This window comes from Panthera pardus, unplaced genomic scaffold (assembly GCF_024362965.1).
Source record: "Panthera pardus isolate Hobbes unplaced genomic scaffold, ASM2436296v1 HiC_scaffold_21, whole genome shotgun sequence".
Lineage (NCBI taxonomy): Eukaryota > Metazoa > Chordata > Mammalia > Carnivora > Felidae > Panthera > Panthera pardus.
In genome coordinates, this window is record NW_026526777.1 from 6,545,779 (window position 1) to 6,572,542 (window position 26,764).

General features: G+C 43.8%; 1 protein-coding gene across 1 annotated transcript; it reads right to left on the bottom strand.

Moving 5' to 3' along the window:
• Positions 1 to 433: 433 nt before the first annotated feature.
• On the bottom strand, positions 434 to 25,489 carry SH2D1B (SH2 domain containing 1B). Its single transcript, XM_019465757.2, has 4 exons — positions 25,219 to 25,489; positions 6,916 to 6,979; positions 4,058 to 4,223; positions 434 to 2,282 (listed from the first exon to the last, which is right to left on the bottom strand). The coding sequence occupies exons 1-4, from the start codon at positions 25,380 to 25,382 to the stop codon at positions 2,245 to 2,247; spliced, it is 432 nt and encodes a 143-aa protein (XP_019321302.1). The 5' UTR covers positions 25,383 to 25,489; the 3' UTR covers positions 434 to 2,244.
• Between the last annotated feature and the right edge of the window lie 1,275 nt (positions 25,490 to 26,764).

The window sequence follows — 26,764 nt, forward strand, 5'->3', positions numbered from 1 at the left end:
AAGAAAGGTCTTACATGGATTAATGGTGATAATGAGTTAAGAATTAAGGGATGTGATTAACACCACTCTCCATATGGAAGTCCAAAAAAGAAAGAGAGGGAGAGAGATTCCCACTAAACTGTTAAGAGATGACCATAGGATCCAACAATCCTTGAACTGGAAGGTACCTTAGCATTCAGGCAGTCTAATTTCTTCTCGGGGCAGGACGCATCTCTCCCATATCCTTGGAAAATATCACCCTCCACTTAAACTACAACACAGGGCAGGCTCTTAGTGTAAGATTGTTCTAGTGGGTTCAGAGTTCTTTTTGCCATACGGCTAACACTGCCCTCCTATAGATAGCCAGCACTGGTGTGAGTTCTGCTGGTAGGCGTTGTATCCTCTGTCACAGAATGGCACCCCAAACACTTAATATACCTGCCATTGTTGTTTCTCAGGTCTTCCCCTCCCCCCCCCACACTGCTTCCAGTCCCACCTACCAGGATCTTGCAACTGTCCTTCACGTGACCTGTTCAAGGTCTTCTAAAAAAAATTCAGCAAATTATAGCATGGCATCCACATCGGCTACTCAGTGTGGCTTGCTTGGTTGAGAAATGTGGTGAAATCCCACGGGGGACCAAGCATCATGTAAAGTGCTATGCACGGGTACTCAGAAAAAGGAAATCACTTCTACGAGAATTACGACTGCAAGGTCTTGAACTAACAGTCTTGTTCTACTAGGTTTGAAATGAATGAAGCCCAAACAAATCTCTGCTATCTGGAACGAGTGGCTACATTTTATATACTGACTTATTCAGTCATTTGTTCAAGAAATAAATATATTTTCATTGGCCCTGAATATGTTTTCTGTGCCAAAGATTGCTCGGGACTCTGGCAACTGACACATGCTTCTTTGGTTATAGAATCAAAGACTAGGGACTGAACCCCAAGAAGCAGGCTTGCTTCTGGTGCCCTCAGCTCTCTGAATATGGTGACTGCATTTCACTTCTTACCTACTTGGTAATATCTCTGAATTTCTATGAGCCAGAAACTCAGAATGGCTTACACTTTAGGACTCCAACCACAATGTTTGTTCATGTCATCCGGAAATCTCGAGCTCCTCTCTTGAATAACTTTGAAAGATAAGACCAGTAGGGTAAAATGAATCACTATGGCTTGAAGATAGGTAAGAGGATGGGCATAGAATTGGCACATTCCACACTAATCAGGTCTTAGTTAGAATGTCGAACCAGCAGAAAAATTCAAAGGACTTAGAACCAATTCAACAAACCCTTCAGGAATGTGCTTCCGGTCAGAAAGTTCTGTGAACAGGCACGGCTCTACACAGCACACATTTCCACGCTGGGGAATAGGAGGGAGACCCAAGCGTGCTTTGGGGGGCACTTAGAATCCAGCGGGAACAGGAACCACACGTAGGAGGGTACCTTTAAAATCCCCACACCTATCAGTGTGGTACACAGCTACATCCATGCTGCTGAAGTGGTTCGTGCATTAGTGAAATTGGGCAAAACCAGGGAGATAATGCATCCATGGATATGTTTGGCAGGAATATCAAGATTACTAAGAAAGAGGAGAGCTAGAATGAAGGGGGAGAAGGGTGTGGGAGGGGTCAGGGCCCCCATCATGACCAAGCCCAGGACAGGCAGGTGCAGAGACCATGTTGGCTGTTTGGGAGGATGGAGACCCATGCCAATTCCACGTACATCTCCATCACCCCAGGACCCCTCAACTCCACCAGATACAGCTGGGCTCAGCACAGGGGCAGGGGCAGTGTTTGTTTTACAGATGAAGAAATGGAGAGCCAGACTGGGGAAGAGGTTTATCCGAAGTCACGTAGCCACAGGGCTGGAACTCAGGCTCCTAGCTCACGGCCAAGTGTGTTCTCTTCTGTATGAAGCTGTGCTTCCGATTGCCTAGTCTAAAGGAGGGTGTCACCCATGATGTAGTGGTATCTTTGATAAGTCAGGGAGAATAGGTTCAGGCTGTCCTATTCCAAGAAAGAAGAGTGCTCAGGGGGAAAGGGGTTTCAAAGCTGCTCGTGGTGGATGCATGGGAGGTGGGGACATGGGGAGCGAGTTCTCTGAGGCTGGTGGACAGAACATCTTCAGTCACCCAGTCCAGGAGAGTCTGAATAGCTCACTTACAGCTCAGCATTCCAGGTCCACATCTGCAGGAGAAGCAGGGTCACCGGTGAGAGCTGACACCTGACGTCTTCTCGAATTGCTTTGTTCAGTCTCCTTGTCTTCAAGGCAAGACCTCCACATATTCACTGTTACTGTTCTCTGGGGAAAGAAACAGAAGACCAGCCATGAGGATCAGTGCCCAGGAGTCTCACTGACCGACCTCGCTCCAGGGAAAGAAGACCTCTCTCCAGGCACAGGACGACCTCGGTTGCTGCATCACAGTGGCATCTTCAAGGGCTGGGGTACCCCAGGGAGCTCTCCTGACAAAATGGGGGGGGGGGGTCTCTTTACAAGGTTAGGCGTCAGAGATTCCCATCCCAGATGCCTCCACCCCCTGGCAGAAAACCTGTGTTTCCCTGAGACTGAGAGCGTCTGAAGCTTATTCTAAGGAGGCCAAGGGAATGGAGGAAGGCAACGAGCTGGGGAGAGGCTTGTCTCCCCTTTGGGGAAAGCTGAAGACTCCGGGGGGGTCACCCACCAGGACTAATCAAGCATGGGCAGCTGGGGAGGTGAGACTCCCGCCCAGTTCTTAGGAAAGATCTTCAAAGGACACTCCTCTTGCATTTGTGATTCTTCTATCATTGCTGGACAGATACTACCACCACCCCAACCACCCTCGGCACACGTACATTCCTGGGTTTCTACCTCTGCCACCCCCCACTTTGTGCTTTTTTTCTATAATTTTTGGTAGAACATGGCCACGGGACCACACCCGTAGCCGAACCTATATAGGAAGTGACTTTGTGTGTGCAGGGGGCAGGGGGCAGAGAAACAGTGGTGGAGGAGGGGTTTTTGTTTTCATTCTTTTATTACTTTCTTAAAGTTCATTCACTTATTTGGGGGGGGGGGGTGGTAGACGGACAGAGAGAAGAGGGAGACAGAGAATCCCAAGCAGGTTCCGTGCCATCAGTGCATAGCCAGACGTGGGGTTCGATTCCATGACCATGAGATCATGACCAGAGCTGAAACCAAGAGTCAGACGCTTAAGGGACTGAACCACCCAGGTGCCCCCGAGGGGGTTTATTTTAATCATTAAAAACCCATACTTCGGGATGACTGGGTGACTCAGTCGGTGAAGCGTCCGACTCTTGATTTTGGCTGAGGTCATGATCTCACGGTTCGTGGGTTCGAGCCCCACTCTCCCTCTCCCTCTGCCTCTCCCCTGCTTGCACTGTCTCTCTCTCAAAATAAATAAACTTTATTAAAATAAAATAAAAAGCCACGCTTAGTTTTGTTGGGGGGGGGGGGTTGGTGAGAAGCTTGCCCTGGCACTCCGGAGGGTGATTTTGCTGTGGACAGAGTGGAATGTGGGGTGATTTCAGGTTCCCTGGAGCTCCCTAGCTGGCCTGGAACTTTCCTACCAACACCCCCAACCTGGCCACTCATAGCTGAAATCCCTCTGCTTGGGAACGTAGCCACACACGCCACCATGAGAAAACGGGGGTGAGCCGAAAATGTCTCAGGGGGTCTGAGCTAAATTCCAGCCACATTGTACCTGACAAGAGAGATTATTTTCTGAGAGCAGGTTCAAGGTGGGGGTAAGAGAGTAGTTGCGGCTGTTCATGGTAACAATTGGAGAGGCCTCAGCGTGGATTCTCGGCACTTAGATTTACTGACCATCCCTCATGTTCCGCCATGTTTCCATTCCTTTAGGGATGTATCTGAAATCACTCGTCCCCTAGCACTTATCGAGCAGAATGTGACAGTATGAGCCTTGGAGAGGGCCTCGGAGTGATTGTCTCATCTGAAGATTTTGCCTGCTTGTCCGTCCCTTCCCCGAACGGTGGTTCGCACAAGGTCATGGGGCAGAGTCGGCCAGTGGAAGAAACGGGACTATAAGGTTCCTTCTGGACCCCCCTGTTAAGGGTTTTTACCGTAAATACTATCCAACTTTATCTGTGACCGTCTCCATCTCAGGCGGGAGCTGGTTTTCTTTATTGGCCGTACAAGGTGGACCACGAGCCCTTGATTTGGTTTCTCAAACGCGGAGATCAATGCCTTGAGGTCTGGAAAGATCTTCTTGGGAGCGCCTTCCACGGTCTGCCCAGAGACAAGAAGGAGATGGCTCGTCACCTTCAACTGTGAGTGAAATGTGATACTTCTCAAAGATGTGGTTTTCAGGGCTACCTCTGAGCTGGCAAACTGAAAATGAGTGGCTGGCGCTTCAAGCTTCAGAGCTCACCCCGATGGGGGCCCCCCAGGGGGACTCAGCGGGTTAAGCGCCTGACTCTTGATTTGGGCTCAGGTCATGATCTCACGGTTTGTGAGTTCGAGCCCTGAAACGGGCTCCACACCTGCTTGGGACTCTCTCTCTCCCTGTGTTTGCCCCTCCCCCGTGCATTCTCTCCCTCTCTCTCTCTCTCTCTCTCTCAATAAATTTAAAAACATTAAAAAAGAAGAAGAAGAAGAAAAAGGAAAAAGAGCTCACAGCAATGGAAATACACAGAAACCTTTGTTTTTAAGACCGGCCTCTGACTTGAGCTACTGTGAGTAAAGAGAATAATGACTGAGGCGTCCCGCCTCGGTCTGCAGTGAGCCTCAACCTCGGCAAGTTGTCTGGGGTACCACACAGGGTACCCCTCTGGGAGCCGATGTCAGACACGGTGCCTTGTGTGTGTTTTCTCCTTTTTTTTTTAATTTAAATTTAATTTTAATTTTTTTTTCTTTTCTTTTTTTTTTTTTAATTTTTTTTAACGTTTTATTTATTTTTGAGACAGAGAGAGACAGAGCACGAACGGGGGAAGGTCAGAGAGAGAGGGAGACACAGAATCTGAAACAGGCTCCAGGCTCTGAGCAGTCAGCACAGAGCCCGACGCGGGGCTTGAACTGACGGACCGCGAGATCATGACCTGAGCCGAAGTCGGACGCTTAACCGACTGAGCCACCCAGGCGCCCCGATTTTAATTTTTTTTTTAATTTAAATCCAAGTTAGTTAACATATAGCATAATAATGATTTCAGGAATAGAACTTAGTGATTCCTCACTTACTTAGAACACCCAGTGGTCATCCCAACAAGGGCCGGCCCATGTAACCCGTCCCCCCACCCAACGCCCCTCCGGCAACCCTCGGTTTGTTCTCTGTATTTAGGAGTCTCTTATGGTTTGTCTCCCTCTCTGTTTTTATCTTATTTGTCCTTCCCTCGTCCTATGTTCATGGTTTTCTTGATGATCACTGTGGTTCTCAGATGGCTCCATGTCAGACTGCAGACGGGTGTGGTGACCAGAAGTTTCTCTGACGTGTGGTGTGGTTAACCTTCATCAGAGATTCTGGCAGACTTTGCAGCAGACTGCAGGGAAGTTCCATATAAGGCCGTCACTTCAACCCAAGCCCCCATCCACTCACTACAGGCCCCTGAGAGTTTTGCTACCCCTCAGTGAGATGCCTCCTGGATCTGAGTTATAACTGATTTCCATGCCTCTCTGCTTTGCCCAGACAAGACACAAAATATGGTATTAAGGAATTATCACAATCTCCCAAAGCATGGACAACAAAGAAAAAAAGTTTTAATGTAAGTTGCTTTTTAGAACACATTTTATTTTGAAATAATCTCAGACTTGAAGAAAAGTTGCAAAACTCTTTTTAAAATCTGTATGTATATATCCTTCACCTACCCCTCAAAGGTTAACGTTTTATTGTGTATATTTGCTTTTCATTTTCTCTTTCTAAATGTGTATAGATATATGTGCATATATAGCGATACATATATATATTTTTTTAATTTTGAGATTGAGTGCAAACGCGATAGCTCTTTAACCCTAAATGCTTCAATATTTCCAAAAAAAGCAAGGACGTTACATATCCACACTACAATGATTAAAATGAGGAAATTAATCTTGATGTAGTACTATTGACTAATATACAGACCTTATTCAAATTTTGTCAATTGCCTTAATAACGTCCTTTGTAGGGAAATGAAAAATTATATGTATACACACACATCACACACACACCATGCATCATTCACACAGACACACACACACACACACACACACACACACACACACATATGGATATGGCTATATATATATGTGTGTGTGATATGTGTGTGTGCTTGAGGATCATTGCGTATTCTAATTTCTTTTAGACATGCACAACGAACATTAACATATTGAAGATTCTGAGATATTTTGCAGTAAAATGATCTGCCTAATCTTGTCTGCAAGTGTTTCAAAAAGATTATTTCAGGATTCCCTGTTAGTGAAGATTCAGTTAAATTTATTATACTCTACTTCCTAAGCCAGAGAAATCATTTAAAAAAAAAAAAAGTTTTTTTTCTGCGTAGTGCTCAGTAAACCAGAAAAATTAAAGAAACCCCCAAGACTGCTAGTCCACTGATGCTCCCCTTATATTTTCCTACAACCATGGAGCTCACATGGCTTCCTATACATTCAGACCTCTCCCCACCTTCCCATTCCATCCCGCCCTGGTCATTGCATCGTCTTCTAATTGGACAGCGGTCCCGTATGGAGTCCAGGCTGGTGCATTTGACCCTGGGGGATCCAGGGTCATGCATACCTCTACGGGTCTGAATAACAGCCTTGATTATTCAAAAATTCTCCCTATTTCCCTCAGAGAAAGGCAGGGTTAACTATTGATTTGACTCAAACTCTGCATGTTGCTTCCCTTTTTAAAATGCCTCTACGTGGCCACATCTCAGGTTCAAGAGATGATCTCAGATTCTTCTCCCCACCTTTTGCTGCTGCTTTTACAGCAGTCCCGGTACGTTCTTACCTGTATGTTGTAAAACCCATGTCTCTCTTTGAAGATTCGGTATGTGTAGACGAAATTTTTAAACCTGTGGGAAGATAACTGTGTGAATCATTATATTCTTTTTTTTTTCTAAGTTAATTTATTTATTTTGAGAGAGAGAGGGAGGGAGAGAGTATGGGAGGGGCAGAGAGAGAGAGGGAGAGAGAATCCCAAGCAGGTTCTGAATCATGGCCTGAGTGGAAATCAAGACTCAGACGTTCAACCGACTGAGCCACCAGGCACCCCAACATAAGGTTCTCATAGGCAAATCCGGGTAGCATATACCTCTCTATTATGTGTGCAGTGCCTTTGGTGCTCTTGAGTCCTAAAAAGAAACTGATCATTTTCAGGCATTCTCATCTGTGGGAATTTGAAAGAGACAAAGGTTTGGAAATGGGGACCCTAATTCTGCTGGTGGACGTCAGGGCTTGTGGCCAAGAGGGTAAGGAGAGGGAATCTTCTATTTCCATGGTCTTGGTACTTCTCTCTAGTTTTTTTCACTTAGCTCTAAGTTGGTGCAACATACAAAATGCCATTGAGCCGTTCCTGTACTGTTTGCCAAACGATGTGTCATTGACCTCGACAGAGATAGTTAGTGTTAATTAAAACAGAACGTTGAGAGTTCTGTCCAGGGAGGTGACATGCTGTGCTTTTGTTCTTCATTGGGACTGGTGCCACTGGCTAAGTAATCTAACCGGAATCTACACAACAGACCCAATCTAACAATTTCCAAAGCAAGATATAGCATACAAACATTACCGTATTTCTACAACTCCAAGATGCCATCAATGTAAAGTGTCAAATTAACAATAGCTTTCCAGGAGAAAAATGCATACGTTAAATGTTTCTACCAACCATTCAACATGTTCTGATCCCACACAAACATTAAAATGTAAAAAAAAAAAAAAAAAAAAAAAAAAGGGATGCCTGGGTGGCTCAGTTGGCTGAGTGTCTGACTTCAGCTCAGGTCATGATCTCAGGGTTCATGAGTTCGAGCCCCAAATCTGGCGCACTGCTGACAGCACAGAGCCCATTTTGGATCCTCTGTGCCCCCCCGCCCTCTCTCTGACCCTCCCCTGCTCATGCTCCCCCTCTCTCAAAAATGAATAAACAGGGTGTTGTATGGAAACCAATTTGACAATAAATTATATATTAAAAAATGAACAAATATTTGTTTAAAAAGTAAAGAGGGAGCGAGAGATTAAAGGCATTGACATGAGGTTCAAATTATCTGATGACTCTCCCACCACCACTTTGTACCTGGGCCAAAGAATCATTGGACTGAACTGAGAATTTAGAAAGCTACTTAGAGCGTTAACAGAAGCTTTCTACAGAAGACTTTATCACTGTTTGTCTGAAGGCTTTGGCAATTGACTTCAAATCCCAATCCTTTTTGTGGGGTTTCCTGAGGCCGGAATAAGCCAGTGGGTGTCCCCAAATCACATGGGAAGCAACACAACATTTCACATGAGTCCTTGTCCACATGTGATAAGGTATCGCACATCTGGGTAGAGGTCTCAAATATTTCTTTTCACGGAGGTATCGTTCAAATTAGGATCCAAACGAGGTCCATACGTTGCATTTGGTTGACCACACAGTCCTTAGAGACCCAACTATCAAATGTTAAATTCTTAAATGACTTCATTTTTAATTACACTGTTGTATTATGAGCTAAGACAATCTCCACCAGAGGAATGTGAAAGAGTAAAGCAAATGGAGTTTCTACGTTAACTAGTCCGAAAGCCACAGACTTCAAGTTGTAAAGACAGACATTGCTCAAATTTGATCTTTTTCTTTGCAAAGCACTTTAAAATTTTTTTTGATGTTTATTTTTGAGGAGAGGGAGACAGAGTGTGAGCAGGGGAAGGTCAGAGAGAGAGGGGGACACAGAATCTGAAACAGGCTCCAGGCCCTGAGCTGTCAGCACAGAGCTCGACGCAGGGCTCTAACTCACGAGCTGTGAGATCATGACTTGAGCCGAAGTCAGACACTTAACCAACTGAGTCACTCGGGCGCCCTTTGCAAAGCATTTTAAATGAAATAACGAGCCATGTTGCCACATTGCTTTGCAAAGAAATTGACTTTTTGAATTTGTGATACCTACCTGCATTGATTTTGGAATGTTCAGGGGAAAAAATTCGCTAAGAGATTACAGAGCGTATACTCTATATGACTATAGGGTCTTTGGGTAAACGTAAAAACTTATTTTTTTAATACCCTCTGTTCTAATTATTATTATTTTTAAATTTGTTATTTTTGAGAGAGAGAGAGAAAGCACGTGAGCGGAGAAGGGGCAGAGAGAGAGGTGGGGGGAGAGAAGATCCAAAGCGAGCTCTGTGCTGACAGCACAGGAACCATGAGATCATGACCTGGGCCAAAGCTGGACGCTTAACCGACTGAGCCACCCTGGTGCCCCTAACTGTTATTTTATAAATGCCACTTAAAAACTTATAAAAGAAACATGGTCTTCCAGCATACATTTATACTAAAGATACATAAAAAGACCATGTTTATCCTTCGCCCCATCACCAATGGTGACGGGGGAGCCCCTTCTTCGGCTCCAAAGCTTACAGTCTTGCCTCTACTCTCTGCCTTCAGTCCCCTGGCCTAATCTCATCATGCCCTTTGTCCCTGCTGTCATCATTACAAGAACCCCAGTCTTGCAGGTCATTGACCTATTCTTTAATCATCCCCGTCCACCTTGCTCTAAAGGAAACCTTGCTTTGCCCCAGGACATGGCCCCCCCTGCCTCGTCTACAAGGCTGCTTCTTTCTCCCAAAGCCCTCCCCCTGCAGGGCCTGAGGGGGACACCCGTGTCCCGGTTCTCAGCTGTTTCCCTCCTTCCTCCAAACCCTCAGCTTTGAGTTTCACATCATTAGATTATGTTGCCTACCTATTGCCCCTCCCTGCTGCGGCATGTCGTGCCCCGGCTTACTGCCACTCGATTCTCCATGGCACAGCCTAGCTCTTAGCCCATCGTCACTGTCTTCAGTGCTATTCCTGCCTCAGCCTCCATGATTGTAGTCCACACGTACATTCCCCTGAGACATTCCAGTTTCTCACCTCCTTCAGCTCTTCTCCAGGGGCCTCACCCTCCACCTACATCAGCCACGCACTCCTATGTCCAACAACCAGGACTGGGGGGCCCAGGGCAACATCAAAATGCAAGGCCCCTTGTTAAAAAATGGTTAGGAATTTCAACATGGCGACAGCAGAGCATTAAACCAAGTGCAGGGCCCTGTGAATGGGGGGGCTTTGTGCAACTGTGTGGGTGGCAAGCCATGAAGCCAGCCCTGCTTTCAACTTTGAGCTTGTGATTGCCACTAACCGTAACCCTTTGTAATGTGACCTTCACACATCCCACTCTCTTGCTCCCGCTTCTAGACACTTTCCTCCATTCACTGACCCCATCAATCCCTTGACCATAGAGCCTCCAATCTATTGGCCCTACCACTTTTCACTGCTGTCACCCTTGGCATGCTGACTGGTCTCACTTTGAATTAATGACCACGGACCTCCAGTGGGCTCTTAGTGCCCCCACCCCAAGCAAGCATTTCCTTCCCTATTCTCTCCATAGTGATTCTACGTTGTCTCCTTTCTTCTTAAACCCTGAACACTTCACGCTTAACTGATGACTTCACAGAGATTCAAGCAATCAGAAGGAAACTGCCAGTCTCTGAATTGCCACAGCTATTAGCCTGTGTGGTTACCTACTCTGCCTTAATTACCATGTCTGAACCTTGCATGTTACTCTGGAACTAATCCCTCTTACTTCCACTGGATGCCATCCATTTTCATCTATTCAAGGACATAGTTCTAGAAATTTCTTCCTCCCTCTCCCTGATGTCATTAATTATTATTCTTTCCACAGCTAGGGTGGCCCTTTTAAAAACTGTGAGTCAGATGTGTTGTTTTAATTATAGAGATTTATTAACTTTTTCCACTTGTTCAAAAGATTTTCCTATACAGATAAATAGCAAAAATATTTGTCATCTGTTTGCACCAAGATGATTTTGATTTCAATCGTCAAGTAGCAATTGCCATTGACTCTTATATCTTCTAATATTTAACAAATGCCTTGAATTTTTGTGCAAAAAAAAAAATGTGAGTCAGGCTATGTCCCTCCTCTGCACAAAAATATGGTCAATTTATTTTAAAATTTTTTTACTTTTAAGTAATCTCTATACCCAACATGGGGCTCAAACTCACAACCCCGAGATCAAGAGTCTCATGCTCTTCCAACCAAGCCAGCCAGGTGCCCCAAATCTGGTCAATGTTGAATAAGAAAATAAGATTGCTGCGTGTGAAGGGACGGCAGGGCGTGTTTCTGTCTCAACACATCTTCTGTCTTCTTATAGAGCTATAATTAAGACAGCGAGGAACTGATTCGAGGGTAGAAAAGATATTAATGGAATAAAATAGAGAGCCCAGAAACAGATCCACATATGTCTGAAAACTTGGTGTATGATAGGGTTGGCACAACAGAGCAGTGAGGAGGGGACAGGCTAGTTGTTAAATGGTGACGGTGATGTTCTCACGTGTAAACAAGTAAAAGTAGACCCTACTTCACACTCTTTTTTTTTAATGTTTATTTATTTTGGGGAAAGAGAGAGAGAGTCACAGAGCACTAGTGGGGGAGGGGCAGAGAGAGAGGGAGACACAGAATCTGAAGCAGGCTCCAGGCTCCGAGCTGTCAGCACAGAGCCCGACGCGGGGCTTGAACCCACGAACTGTGAGATCATGACCTGAGCTGAGGTTGGGAGCTTGACCTACTAAGCCACCCAGGTACCCCACCTACTTCACATTCTAATTGAAGACCTAACTGTGAAAAAACAAAACAGTGAGCTTAGGAGAAATAAATATGAAGGAACAACTTAGTGACTTGTGAAGGAAGGAGTTTCTTTCCATCACAAAAAGTATAAGCCTTAAGAAAGATTAATGAACTCACTATATTCAAATTAAAATTTCTTGGGGCCCCTGGGTGGTTCAGTTTGTTAAGTGTCCAACTCTTGATTTTAGCTCTGGTCATAATCTCACAATTCATGGGATCGAGCCCCACCTTGGGCTCTGCGCTGACAGCATGGAGCCTGCTTGGGTCTCTCTCTCTCTCTTTCTCTCTCTCTCTCTCTCTCTCTCTCTCTCCCCCTCTGCCCCTCCGCCACTCACACACGGTCACATGCAAGCACACGCTTTCCCTCATAAAATTTAATTAGTTAAATCAAAATTCCTAATTATCAAAATATATTAGCAAAGCAAAAAAGTCTGCAAACTGGGAAAAGATATTGCAGCACTAGTATGTAATAAGAACACTGATTTACTGTAAGAAAAAGGCAAACAAAATGGCCAATAAACATAGGAAAAGATGCTTCACTTCACTCTCAATCAGGGAAATACAAATACGAACCACAATTAGATATCATTTCACACCAAACTGGTAAAGACATATGAGTTTACTAATGGAAAATATTGGCTGTGATGTGAAGCTATAGAAAGTTTTACATACAACCAATGGGATGTAATTAGATACTAATGTCTTGGAGAACAATTTGGCAAAATCTAGTAAAGCTGAAATGCATACACTCTATAAGCCCCAATGTGTACCTTTCGAGATTGGTAATATTGACACAAAACTGACAATGCCAGTATCTTATTATTTGCTAAAAAGCAAAGATCATAGAAACTAAATATGTAATACATTTAAACGCATTTACAATCAAAGAAAATCATAAATATATGATAAAATATTAGGTCAAAGTGTAAAACTAATGACAAGACATAAAATAAATACCAATTTTCTAATGCAAACTATCATTAGATGAAATTAATTAGCATATAGTGTTCCAAAAATAACAAATAAAACACTCCGTAAACCTCATTAAATTAATGATGAAAAGTGTAAAGGAAAATAGCTATTTTTAGCGTAATTTTGAGGCGCAAATGGGGAAGGGAGAGGTGAGGATGAAGGGAGGGGGAGGGAAGAAGACAGGGAGGGGGGTGAATCACTGGGGTCATCACTGGCTTCTGAGGATTTTTTTATGCAAACACTTCCATCTGTCGGAAGAGCCTTATCTGTTGACACTAGTTGGGGTAAGTTTACACTCACTCTGACCACTTTCCTTTGAGTTTTTTCACCTTCAAACAATCTCCTCTCTTGCTCTGCAACTTTAAACAAATCTGTTTTGGACATTTTGGATCCTCGTAGGAGCTGATACCTTTTTCCTGAAAGCAGAGTTTGTTCTTCAATCCCTTCCAAATGTCAGGGGTTAGCTCTCTAAGATTCTGCACGCTTACTGACTACTCTGAAACAGACTTTATCCCAACACAAAAACAAACCAACAGTCAAAAAGGGGCTCAATTTTCCTTCCAGGGTAGTGGACGCACAGGGTTGTGTTTGTTTCAGGTGTGCAATATGGTGATTCAACACTTCGATCCGTTACTCAGTGCTCGTCACGACCAACCGTGTCCTCTGCATCCCTTTCACCTCTCTGCCCCATCCGCTCCCCCATCTCCCCTCCGGTAACCATGTTTCTTCTCTATAGTTAAGAGTCTGTTTTTTGATTTGGGTTTTTTTTTTTTCCTTTGTTGGTTTGTTTCCTAAATTCCGCATATGAGTGAAGTCATAGGATATTTGTCTTTCTCTGGCTGACTTATCTCACCTGGCATTATACACTCTACCTCCATCCGTGTTGTGGCAAGATTTCATTCTTTTCTTTTGGCTGAATAAAGTCCCACTGTGTGTGTGTGTGTGTGTGTGTGTGTGTATGTATATACACAGTATTTTCATATTTTGGGGGGGTAAATACCCAATAATGAAATTATTGGATCACAGAATGGTTCTATTTTACATTTTTTGAGGAACGTCCAGACTGTCTTCCACAGTGGCTGCACCAGTTCACATGCTCACCAATGGTGCACAAGAGTTCCTTTTTCTCCACATCCTCCCCAACCCTTGTTATCTGTGTTTTTTATTTTAGCCATTCTGGCAGGCATGACATCCTTGGCCCTTTTGAAGTACACTATTTTGCAGTAAAGGCTATGTTTTTATTCTCTAGTGATTCTCTTTCAGGAAGGATTTACTTTTTTCAGTCATCAGAAAAAAGTTGTGCTTCGAAGAAACGGACCCAGGGGCGCCTGGGTGGCTCGGTCGGACTTTGATCTCAGCTCAGGTCACGATCTCATGGCTGGTGAGATCTAGCCCCGAGTCGAGCTCTGCGCTGACAGCGTGGAGCCTGCTTGGGATTCTCTCTCCCCCACCTCTCTCTGCCCCTCCCCTGCTCACACATGCGCACTCTCTCTCTGTCTCAAAATGAATAAATAAACTTAAAAAAAAAAAAGACCTAAAATGAATATAGTATAAAAATTGGTCTCCCGATTTCTCCCCCTGTGCTGGGATGGGAAAGGGGTAGAGGTGCCTACCTGCTGATGTCCACGGGGACCAAAGAGGGGCAATGGCTGTTGGGGTGCACTTGGCAGATTCCTGCCTTACCCCTTCTCAAGTCTCTTAAAGCTACAGTAACTGATAGCATAATATCCTCACTAAGCTCATAGCAGCCAAGCAGCCACATGTCATCTTTGCCATCCAAAGCTTTGCTCAAAGACCTGGTGGTGCAAGGCAGCTGAGTTGATGATTCAGGGCACCGAGTGCTTTAGGTGGAGCGCCTCGGGTGGGGTGCTCCATCAGGGGGAAAGGAGGGGAAACTTTGAGAAAAGTTGTCCATTACTGGTCAAATATACCTCTGATCATACTGAATTTCAATTACTCATTTCCTCCCCTGCACCTCACACTTGGCTGTGAGCTCCGAAAGGCCAGACTCCTGTCTGCTTTGCTCACTCCTGCACTTTGCCTGCCCCATAGTTACGCTCAGTGAATATTTGTTGAGTTGCATTGAATTATATTTTTTTTAATTTTTATGTTTATTTTTGAGAGAGAGAGAGAGAGAGAGAGAAAGCGTGAGCGGGGCAGGGGCAGAGAGAGAGGGAGACACAGTATCCGAAGCAGGCTCCAGGCTCTGAGCTGTCAGCACAAACCCACGAACTGCAAGATCGTGACCTGAGCCAAAGTCAGATGCTTAACCGACTGAGCCACCCAGGTGCCCCTGCACTGAATTATCTTAACAAGAAATGTGCCAAGGCTATATGAAGAAATCTTACTAAGAGACACGAGTGGCAATGTTTTTGAATGGAAAGATTAAGTATTGTAAAAAATAACAATTCTTATCAAATTATATATTATTTTTTGAGTGCTTATTTTTGAGAGAGAGAGAGACAAAGCATGAGCGGGGGAGGGGCAGAGAGAGAGGGAAACACAGAATCTAAAGCAGGCTCCAGGCTCTGAGCCGTCAGCATAGAGCTGAACGCGGGGGTTGAACCGTAAGATCGTGACCTCAGCTGAAGTCAGATGCTCAACCAACTGAGACACCCAGGCGCCCCTCAAATTATATTTTAATTGGCACCCCTAGCTCCAACCTGCCCTGAACTCCACTCACTTATCCAACTACTTAACATCTCCTAAATGTCCACTAGGTGTTTCAAATCCAGTATGCTCAAAACCAGTTTTATACCTGTGTGATTCTATCCCACTACCGAGTCAATATCCTAACTGATGTCCATGAACTATGAGAGTTTCTACTCTGTCTGGTGAGAGCACACGCATTTGCAGACTAATGAGAGTCCCAGAGATTTTTCTATTGGCTTCTTTTGAGTGATTTTTTTTTTTTAACCTGGCTGTGGGTACCTTCCTCATGTGGATGAGCTATTCACCACTAAGCTGAAGATTTGAGATTTCTGCAGATCTCTGGATGATCGGCAGATCTGCAGATCTTTCTCCATGTGTCTCTCTCCTCTTCTGCATTCTCCCCCATGAGTTCTAGGCACAACAGGCTTCCTGGACTCTACCTCTAGCTCATCAATTGAGGGAGACCATAAGGCCCTACCTGGGTAGACAAGGACATTAATATAGTGATTGAGATTATCTCAGATGCTCAGGAATCTAGAAGAAAGATAGATCTTGTTATGCAGAAACATGGAACATAGAGACACCCAAATTAAAATACTAGAGGTAAAAACTGCATTGTCTAAGATGTAGAATATGCTGAATGGGATTAGCAGCAAATTTCACGTTGCAGAAAAAATTAATTCGTGAACTTGGAGGTAAAGTGACATGACAGAAACTACCAAAAGTGAAATGAAGAAACCATTGAAATACAAATGGGGAAAAAAAAACAGTACAGAAAATAAACAAAAGAGAAAGTTATTCTCTCAAAGGCTAAATAATATTAATGAAGTTTCACGGGCAGCTGGGTGGTTCAGTCGGTTAAGCGTCCGACTCTTGATTTTGGCTCAGGTCATGACCTCGGGGTCATGTGATTGAGCCCCACATCGGGCTCCATGCTGAGCGTGGAGCCTACTTGGCATTATCTCTCTCTCTCTCTCTCTCTCTTTCTCTCCCTCTCTCTCTGCCTCTTCCCCCTTACCCCGCCAAAATAAATAAACATTCAAAAAATATATTAAAGTTTCATTTGACATCAGTGAAATGCACAACTTACTTGGTAACACAAAGTAACAGACCTCACTAAAAAAAAATAGACTGAATAACCCTGTACCTATTAAAGAATTTGAATTGGTACTTAAAAACTTTCCCACAAAGAAAATTCTAGGCCCAGATGACTTTAGTGATACATTCTACTGAACATTTAAGAAAGGAATAATACCAATTGTAAATAAACTCTTCAGAAAATTAAAGAGACTACTCCTAATTTATATTGTGAGGCTAGCATTTCTCTGATATGAAAACCATTTATAGACATGTTTTTAAAGTTAAGGTACAGATTATATTCCCCATGACATAGATTCAGTAATTCTTACCAAAATGTTGGCATATCAAATTAACCAATGTATACAAAAGACTCCACATAGTAATCAAATGGGATTTATGTCAGGATTAATTTCAAGGTTGTTTTAATATTTGAGAATTAATGAATATTGGTTGATTAGCTCCCGGAAGAAACCAAAGGGGATACACTCCTTGGCATCGGTATTGGCAATGATTTTTGTGACACTGAACGCAAAGACAACAAAAGTAAAATAAACAAGTGGGACTGCTTTGAACTACAAAGCTCGGCACAGCAAAGGAAACCAACAACAAAGTGAAAAGGCAAACTACTGAATAGGAGAAAATATTTGCAAATTATATGTATGCTAAGGGGCTAATATCCAAAATATATAAAGAACTCATACAATAGCAACAAACAAATAATCTGATTTTAGAAATGGGGAGAACTGCATAGGCATTTTTCCAAAGAAGATATACAAATGGCCAACAGGTACGTGAAAAGTGCTCAACATCACTTATCATCAGGGAAATACAAATCAAAACCACGATGAGATACCATCTCACGCCTGTCAGATGGTTATCATCAAAAAGCCAAGAGATAATAAGTGTTGTCACGGATGTGGAGAAAAGGTAAGCTTTGTGTGTTGTTGGTGGAAATGTGAGCTGGTGCAGCTACTATTTAGGAAGCAGTAAGAAGATTCCATGAAAACGTAAAAATGAAACTACCATATGGTCTAGCAATCCCACTTCTGGGTATCCAAACTGAATGAAATCAGTATGTTGAAGAGATATCTGTACTTCCATTTTTAATGAAGCATTATTCACAGTACCAAGATATGGAAACAACCTAAGTGTCCATCAACAGATAAATGGGTAAAGATGTGGTGTATGTGTGTGTGTGTGTATATATATATACACACACACATACAATGGAATATTTTTCAACCATGAGAAGGAAGGAAATACTGCCATCTGAAACAACATGGATGGGCCTTAAGGGCATTATGCTAAGTGAAATAAGCCAGACAGAGAAAGACAAATATTGTACAGTATCACGTACTTGTAGAATCTTAAAGAGAAAAAAAAGAGAGAAATTAACAGACTAAATATGACTCTCAATCAATGCAGAAAAAGCATTTGACAAACTTTGATATACATTTCTAATAAAAACTCTCAACCTTACTAGGAAGAGAAGGACTAAAATCACACTTAATGGTAAAAGAATGAATACTTTTACCCGAAGATCAGGAGATGACAAGGATTTTGGCACTTGTCACTTCTACTCTGCATTGCTGTGGAAGTCCTAGCTAGTGCATAAGGCAGGGAAAGAAACGGAATGGAAAGATTGAAATGGAAGAAGTACACCCATCTTTAATTGCAGATGGCATAGGGAAAATCACATGAGTGCTACAAAGAAGCCACCAGGCTAGCGAGTGAGTTCGACAAGGCGGCAGGATACAAGATCAATATACAGAAGTCAACTATATTGACTTGTATTGAACAAGTGGAATGTGAAATTAAAGTAACATCATGTCAAACAACACAAAAAGATGAAATCTTAGGGATGAAATTGACAAGAGATATACAAGACCTGTTACAAAACATTTCTGAGAGAAATTTTAAAAAACTTAAATAAATGGAGATATTAAACTATGTTCATGGGTCAGAAGTATACATGTAAGTTTCCATGTCAGTTCTCCCTTAATTGATGTATAGGTTCATGCAATCTCAACCTAAATCCCATCAGGCTTTTTTTTGGTGGTAGCTGAAAAGCTGGGTCTAAAATATGTACAGAGATGCAAGGAACCTAGGACAGCCAAAATAACCTTGAAAAAGTTGGGGACTTACACTACCTGATTTCAAAACTTATTATAAAAAGAAAGTCATCAACACAATATAGAATTTGCATAAAGATAGAAAAAAGATCAATAGATCAACAGATCCAAATTTACATGGTCAATAGATCTTTTTTTTTTTTTAACAAAGACATCAAAGCAATTCATGAGAAGAAAAGATAATCTCTTCAACAAAGGATCTGGAACAGTGAAGTAGCCATACCTAATGAACTCCAACCCTAACCTTACCCCAGATACAAAAATTAAATCAGTATGGGCTGCAGTAAATGCAAAAGCTGACACTATTAAAACCTAGATGAAAACAAAGGAGAAAACCTTTGGGAAATTAGGCAAGGATTTATTACATACACACCAAAATCGTGATCCTCAAAAGAAAAAACTAATAAAATTTGGCCTCATTAAAATTAAGAATCTCTGTTCTTTGAAATACACTGGTTAAAGAGGATAAAAAGACAAGCCACAAAATGGGAGAAAATATTCACAAACCACCTGTCTCATAAAGAACTTGCGCCAAAATAGGTAAAGAATTATCAAGACTAAGAAAATAACTAATAGGAAAATAAAAATTTCATGGGCAAAATATTTGAACGGATACGTCATCAAAAAGATATATGGATGGCAAAAAAGTGTATGGAAAAATACTCAGTATCGTTATTCATTAGCTACACGGACATTAAAACCATAACGAAATACCACCACACTTATTAATATGGCTTAAACTTAGAAAACAGACCAAGCAAAGTGTTTGCGAGAGTTACAATCGGAACTCACAGAATGCCCGTGGGAATGTAGAATAGTGCATTCACTTTGGAAGACAGTATGGTAGTCTCTTGGAAATATAAACGCACACTGAACATATGACTCAGCAGTTATTTTCCTGGGACAAATGAAACCATATGTCCACAAGACTTGGTCGCAAATATTCATAGCAACTTCAGGTGTAATAGTTCCGAATGAGCTAAACCAATAGGGTAATGGAATACTACTCAGCAATGAAAAGAACGCACTTTGTAACTATACCGATGAATCTCAAAATAATTATTCTGGATGAAAGAAGTCAGACAAGGGGACGCCTGGATGGCTCAGTCCGTTAAGCATCTGACTCTTGATTTTGGCTCAGGTCGTGATCTCACGGCTCATGAGTTCGAGCCCCACGTCGGGCTCTGCGCTGACTGCGTGAAGCTTTCTTGTGGTCCTCTCTCTCCCTCTCTCTCTCTGCTTCCCCCCTGCTTGTGCTCTCTCTCTCTCTCAAAATAAGTAAATAAACTTTACAAAATCTTTTTAAAAAAAGAAAAGTCAGACAAAAAGGGCTACTACTTTATGATTTGATTTCTATTAAATTCTGGAAAATGTTAATAGTCTCAAATTATATTGGGCCCGCCGGACCAAAATGGAAATAACCTAAATGTCTGATTATGTATAAATTATGATATATCCAATCAACAAAACAGCCAGCAATCACGAAAAGATGGTGTGTGTTGCCTTTCTTTGATGGGGAAAGATGCCAACGATGCACTGAAAAAAACCAGCGTGCAAACCCTCGTGTATGACGAACGATTTGTGTACATACACGTATTTCCTTATACACACATATGCATAGAGAGCAGTCTGGAGACATGTGTACTGAAATATCAGAAATGGTAATTTCCGTGTGGTGAAACTGAGAACATTTCTGCTTTCTTTTTTATACCTTTCTCCACATTTGGTTTTTCTAAAATAACCAAAAAAGTTTGAATTCTTTTTTTTCCTTTGTGAGCTCTAGAGTCTTTCCAAAGATCTCAGAACCTGGGAGCTAGAAATGACACCCTCTCTGCACCCCCTGCCTCCACCCGGGGCTCTTCCCCTCCTTTCTATTTCTGCTTTCTCCTCAGTGAGGACATGTGGTAAGTCAGGGCCCGGATTCTTCTCATCGGCAGCCGTCCCACGGCTACAGAAAGTCCCTCCTTTCCCCTCAGACCCACAGAGGAAGCCTCGGCTCTCCCCGTAGCCACTCCACTTTGACTCTACTGATTATAAAGGCAGACCCACGCCCAACTTCTCACACTCACAGGGTCACACTACAGAGGCAGTGTTTTTGCATGCCGGTGTTTCCTGAAAGCTCTATCAGGGTACACGATCAAGTAACATTTCCTGTCTAGAGTTACCACATCGCTTTCTGGTCAGTACTAGGTGCTGCTTGGCCAACTCTTCGTGTGACTTCCTTCAGTTCGAAACTTTCCTAAGATATTTTTGTTTAGGTCTGTGAAAGCGTGGAAGGTGGCCTGTTGCCATATTGCCATTCTAACAGCAAAGAAGGGGCAGCCTCAATGTTGGGAAGCAGAATGGTAAGACTCCACGTATCAGGGTCTGCTGGCAAGACCTCCGGTCCTCGGCTTGGGCACTTTATAGCACGATTCCAAGGCGAGTACCTCAAACAGATGTCAGGGGCACTGGGGACATGGGTAAGAAGGAACATGCTGACGCGTTGGCAAGTTGGGCTTGGACAAGTTATCTAATAAGACACTCCAGTATCTGGGGCACCCGGCTGGCTCAGTAGGTGGAGCGTGTGGCTGTTGGTCTCAGAGTCATGAGTTCGAGCCCCACCTTGTGGGTAGAGATTATATATTTAATAAACAAGTTGAAAAAGGAGAGAAGAAGGAGAAGGAGAGGAAGGGGAAGGGGAAAAAGAAGAAGCACTTCCAGTTTCCTCTCCCACAAATTAGGGGTAACGTCACCTACTAGAAATGGCTTTGCAAAGGGCAAGTGAGATAACGAATACAACATGCCTGTCACGATGTTTGGCTCCTAGAAACCACCTTCATGGGGCACCTGAGTAACTCAGTTGGTTGGGCATCAGACTCTTGATTTCAGCTCAGGTCATGATCTCACGGTCATGGGATCTCTCTGTTCCTCCCCTGTTCACGTATGCACATGTTCTCTCTTTCTCTTTCTCAAAAAAAAAAAAAAAAGGACCTTCACGGTGGCTCCAAATGCACGGTTACAGGCAAATAGGCTAATTCTTGAGACCATTTTGGCTTTGCTCACGTCGGGCAACCTAAAGTAGCCTCTCTATCCCTCACTGTACTATGACTCTGTTTTGTTTTCATCATTATTGTCTCCTCTCACCGGAATGTACTTTCACAAGGGCAGGACGGATGCCCGTATCATTCATCGCTATTTTCCCGATGCCTAGAACTGTGTCTGGAATACACATTGTAAGAGGCGCTCAGTATATGCTTGTTGAATGAATGCATGAAGGTTCTATTCGTTCATCCTCCAAATACCTGCTCCACTAAAGCTCTCCACACCCTGATGAGTGAGTCGCTCTTTGCTCTCAGTCCCCACACACCCCAATGTGAGTCCAGTCATCGGCACACACTTTGAGTGTCCGTTTACTTCTTTATTTTCCCCACGAGGCTCTGAGCTGTGTTGAGGGCACCAATCTAGTGCCCAGCATAGCTCCTGGCATCTAAGAGACTCTCAACACCCGTTGGACAACTAGAATTGAACGGGCAGTGCTGACCTGCATGGTGACAAAATTTCACAGGGATCATGATAAAGGCCATTGAGATGGGGGCCACTTGACCTGAGCCTTAAGCCTGATGCACCTGAGATAGGTCTGCCTTTCAGGGACATGGGCACGGGCAAAAATAAGTACTCTTCTCTCGTCATTTGATTTAGTGTTCTTTTTCCATTTCTTAGCGACTTTCGCTTTAGATGAATATGCAGGCTAGCTGGATATTCCACAAAGTTGTCGAAAAGAAACGTCGACTCTTAAAGAGAATCCCAGGATAGACTACTTACCCTGAGGTCTGGGTCAGGGTCTTCCTGTCTCTATGACGTCCCTGGCACCTGCTTTTCCCATTCCTGCTGTTTGCCCTTCCACAGCTAGTTCCTCGCCATCTCCCATCCAGAGACACAACACCCTCAACCGCCATCACCTGTCGGCTTCGGAGCATCTTCCATATCACACTAGAGCTCCAAAAATTCTAGTTTGGGGGAGTTCGAGGAGTTCCAGTCTGGTCATTTCCCTGCATGGAAACCATCTGCGCTTCCCCATTACCTACACAGTCATTCGTTTCAGACCCCATGACATCATCCCAAACCTACTCTACCAAAAGCCGTTTCCAAGCTACTTTTCTCGAACCCTGTCAAACATCCTACCTCTAGGTATGCCTTCCATTCCGCTTCCCTGTAATCCAATCTTATCCACTCTTTCCAGTCCCAGCTCAAATGCCACCTCCTCTAAAAAGACCCTCTTGTTCATCTTTCCTGCCCTTGAATTTGCATAAAACTGCCTCTTCTTAAATTTATCCTTTGCCCTTTTATAATTTATTTACATGTTTTGGATCTCCTTGAAAAAAAATTGCAAATTCCCTGTTAGAATCTCCCTAGGCTCTAGTACCATGTTGAAAAGATAGTAGGGATTCACTACCTTTTTATACGTTTTCAAAAAAAAAAAAAAATGGGGGGTGGGGAGGGGCAGAGAGTGAGAGAATCGCAAACAAGTTCTGCATCGTCAGTGCCCAGCCCGACTTCGGCGGGGCTCAATCCCATGAACCGTGAGATCACGACTTGAGCCGAAATCAAGAGTCTGACGCTTAACCGACTGAGCCACCCAGGTGCTCCTACATTCGTGATTTTAGCTGCAATTTTCCTGTGCTTCACCTGGCCTTTGGTGAAGAAAGTACCTATTTGGCTTTGTATGGTTAGGAGTGTGTAAGCGCACACATGTGTGCGTGTGTGTGTATTTAGTTGAGGGATGGATACTGAATTTTACCTAATATTTTTAACCAAATCTGAATGAGTTATGCCGTTCGTAAACTTTGGCTAATTAATATTTCATTAAACTAATAATTTACCCGACCTGGAACCGTCCTTGACGTCTTGGAATGGACCAGGCTTGAGCACCGTGTACTTTCTCCTCTAACGTGTTCCTGGCTTCTGTTTTGTTAGTAGTTTACTGAAAAGTGGCATTAATTAAAATTGAAATTGGTCTGTAGATTTCCTTTGTGCCTGTGTCCTTTTTGAAAAAAAAAAAGTTTTGCCTTCATACATAGAAATCAGGAAAAAACAATGCAGAGAAACAACTCAAGCTAAAAATGGGTAAAGAATGTGATTGGTCAGGGCGCCCCGGGTGGCTCAGTCTTCTGAGCGTCCGACTTCGGCTCAGGTCATGATCTCACTGTTCATGAGTTCAAGCCCCGCATAGGGCTTGCTGCTGTCAGGGCAGACCCCGGTTTGGATCCTCTGTCCCCCTCTCTCTCTTTGCCCCTCCCCCACTTGCACTCTCTCTCATAAATAAATAAACATTAAAAAGGAATGTGAGTAGGCAATTCTCAAAAGAAGAATTACCAATGGCTAAGAAATATATGAATACACTCTTGTCATCACTGGTAATTTGAAAACTCAAACTGCTAACCCCTAAGGCTATCTTTCTTTTACCTACATCCCTGGCATCATATAAAAAAGGAAATCTATCTCTGCCAATTCTGTTAGTAATGACAGTCCCTTTTGTCTTCATTCTTTTTCTTTTTTACGATTTTCTTAACGTTTATTTATTTTTGAGAGACAGAGACAGAGCATGAGCAGGGGAGGGGCAGAGAGAGAGGGAGACACAGAATCCGAAGCAGGCTCCAGGCCCCGAGCTGTCAGCACAGAGCCCGACGCGGGGCTTGAACCCACGAACCGTGAGATCATGACCTGAGCCGAAGTCAGACGGTTCACCCAGGCGCCCCCCTGTTGTCCTCATTCTAAGAAGCACTGAAGCACATCCATAGAGACACTTGGGTTTTAATTCCTATAACAGGCAAAAGAAAAATTTCAGTGATCTCTCCAAACAGAACATTTGAAGATAGTTAGGTTCCCACCGATACCTGTTCAGGATTGCCTTCTAAACGGGACTGAACAAGCTTGTTTAGCGGGGGAGCTCTGATACTCTGGCCTGAACTCTTTGGAGATGCCAGATAAATTTCAACACAAGCAAGGCGTTTGAGAAATCCGGTCTCTGTTTCTTCGTCTAGAAGGTGGTGACTGTTTCTGCTGGCCTTGACTGATTCTAAGGATGAAAGGAAAGGATGCATGTGGAGGCCCTTTACCCATCTAACAAAATTTGAAATCGTATTTTAAGTATCACCAGTGGAGCCGGCAGAATATACGTGAAAACTTAAGTCTCTCGGATTAAAGTTTCCTGAAGGGCATCTAGCCTTTTCCCAGCGCAAACAAACCGACCTCTACACTGAGCCCTCCTCTTTAGATATGCTGGCACTGATGAGAAAATCCTTTTTCTTTCTTCCTCTTTCTTCCTTTCTCACGTGCACCCCCTTGCCTCTGCAATGCCCCTTTGCCCCCCATACTTCCTGCAGCCCTTCCCTTTGCCCCCACCCCCTCCCCTGCTGCTGCTCAGGGGCCCCTGGGGTCGCGTACGCGCCGTGGACAGATGGATAGGACACACTCCTTGCGCCCTCTTCAAGCAGAGCCTAGCCTTTTCTCATTCTGCTCATCTGGGCTGCAAGGTCGGAGTGAAATACAATGTCTTTCCCACTGGGCTTCTACTACGCTTGGTGTGAGGTTCCAGATGTGTGTGTGTGTGTGTGTGCGCAAGATGAGACTACTCACGAGACACAGAGGCACAGCACTCCCGGCACGGACTCGCTGTCCCTTATCAGGAAGTTGCCATCCACCCCATCCTTGAGCAGCAAAGTCTCGCAGTCTTTCTTGGACAGAGGGCCGTGGTAACAAGGCAGATCCATGGGGAGCCCTTTGGTATCCCCGAAATCCATCCCCAAGTCCGGGGACGGCTCTGAGGAGGGAATTAGAGGAGTGGCCTTGAGGGGCCTTTGGAAGCACCTCTCCAGCTGGCTGGTGGCAGTGAGGTGACGCTGCCTTGCGGGACCCAGACTGTTTTGAAAGATTCAGGAAATGAAAGGGGTGGGGCTGATGAAGTGACCATGACATTTCAGCCTGTGAGTGGCCCTAGTGTGACTCACAGAAGTGAGTGAGAGCAAGTTTGAGCACACGGTAAACTCGGTGATGTTCGTGGGTGGGCTGCAAGGCCGAAGCTGAGCTCCCCAGGACGGGGCTGCGGCCTTGAATATCACCCTAAATCACCTGTTTTCTCCTTCTCCGGCTGCTGGCGTTCCTTCCAGGGAGCACGCCGCTACCTTTGGCTGCGACCCTTGCCCATTTCCGGCTGGAGCTGCCCATCACTGTGCTACGCTAAGCTCATAACAGGTGCTCAGAAAGGGTTCAGATGCTGAATGAAGCCAGGTTGGTCCAGATGTAATGGAGGCGTTGAAAAGGTAGGACTTCCACAGGTCAAATGGCATGAAAATCAGAAGACATTAGTGGGAATAGAAGGCAACTGAATGCAATGTGGGGAGACAGCCCAGCCCCTGGTTAAGGCTCGCGGACATTGATGAACAAAGGCCACTGTTAACATCTTCCAGCATTATGCTTTTTGGAAGGAGCTGGTGCAGGTGGGAGAGATATCTGGGTGTGCGAAATCGTTCAGGAATAGTTCTCCAGGTACAAGAAAGGAGTATAGCAGGCTTGGTTTGAATATCTTTGGGTCCTTTGAAGTTCCTTTCCTGGAGGACAGCAGTGATGTGTCCCCATGAAGAAAGACCAAGAAAAGTCTATCCATCCGGAGACACTGAGCCCTCTTTAGTCTGCTGGTATTGATGAGAAAACCCTTTTATTTTCTCTTTCTTGCTTTCTCTGCCTTCCTTCCTTCCTTTTTTCTCTTCTTTCCTTCCTTTTCTTTCTTTCCTTCTTTTTCTTTCTTTCTTTCTCTGCCTTTCTTCCTTTTTTTCTTCTTTCCTTCCTTTTCTTTCCTTCCTTTTCATTCTTTCCTTCCTTTTTTTTCTTCTTTCCTTCCTTTTCATTCTTTCCTTTCTTTTTTTCTTTCTTTCCTCCCTTTTCTTTCTTTCTTTTTTTCTTTCTTTGCCTTCCTTCCTTTTTTCTTTCCTTCCTTTTCTTTCTTTCCTTCTCTTTCTTTCTCTTTCTTTCTGAGCCTTTTCTGCCTTGATCAGCTGATATTCTTGGGAAGGGGGACTTTGGTCATCTGAGAGTCAGATTTAGCTTTAAGAGTAATTTCTATGGCCTTACCCCCGCCCAGCTTTAAGATATAATTGACATATAGCATTGTGTAAATTTAGGGTGT

What these genes read in the sequence shown, in the direction of transcription:
- SH2D1B (XM_019465757.2), bottom strand. Translation starts at nt 25,382, where the DNA reads ATGGATTTCGGGGATACCAAAGGGCTCCCCATGGATCTGCCTTGTTAC. An exon ending in GTGCTGTGCCTCTGTGTCTC is followed by an intron (nt 6,980 to 25,218) that starts GTGAGTAGTCTC and finishes ATCTTCCCACAG; the next exon opens with GTTTAAAAATTTCGTCTACA. An exon ending in ATGGGTTTTACAACATACAG is followed by an intron (nt 4,224 to 6,915) that starts GTAAGAACGTAC and finishes GTCTCTGGGCAG; the next exon opens with ACCGTGGAAGGCGCTCCCAA.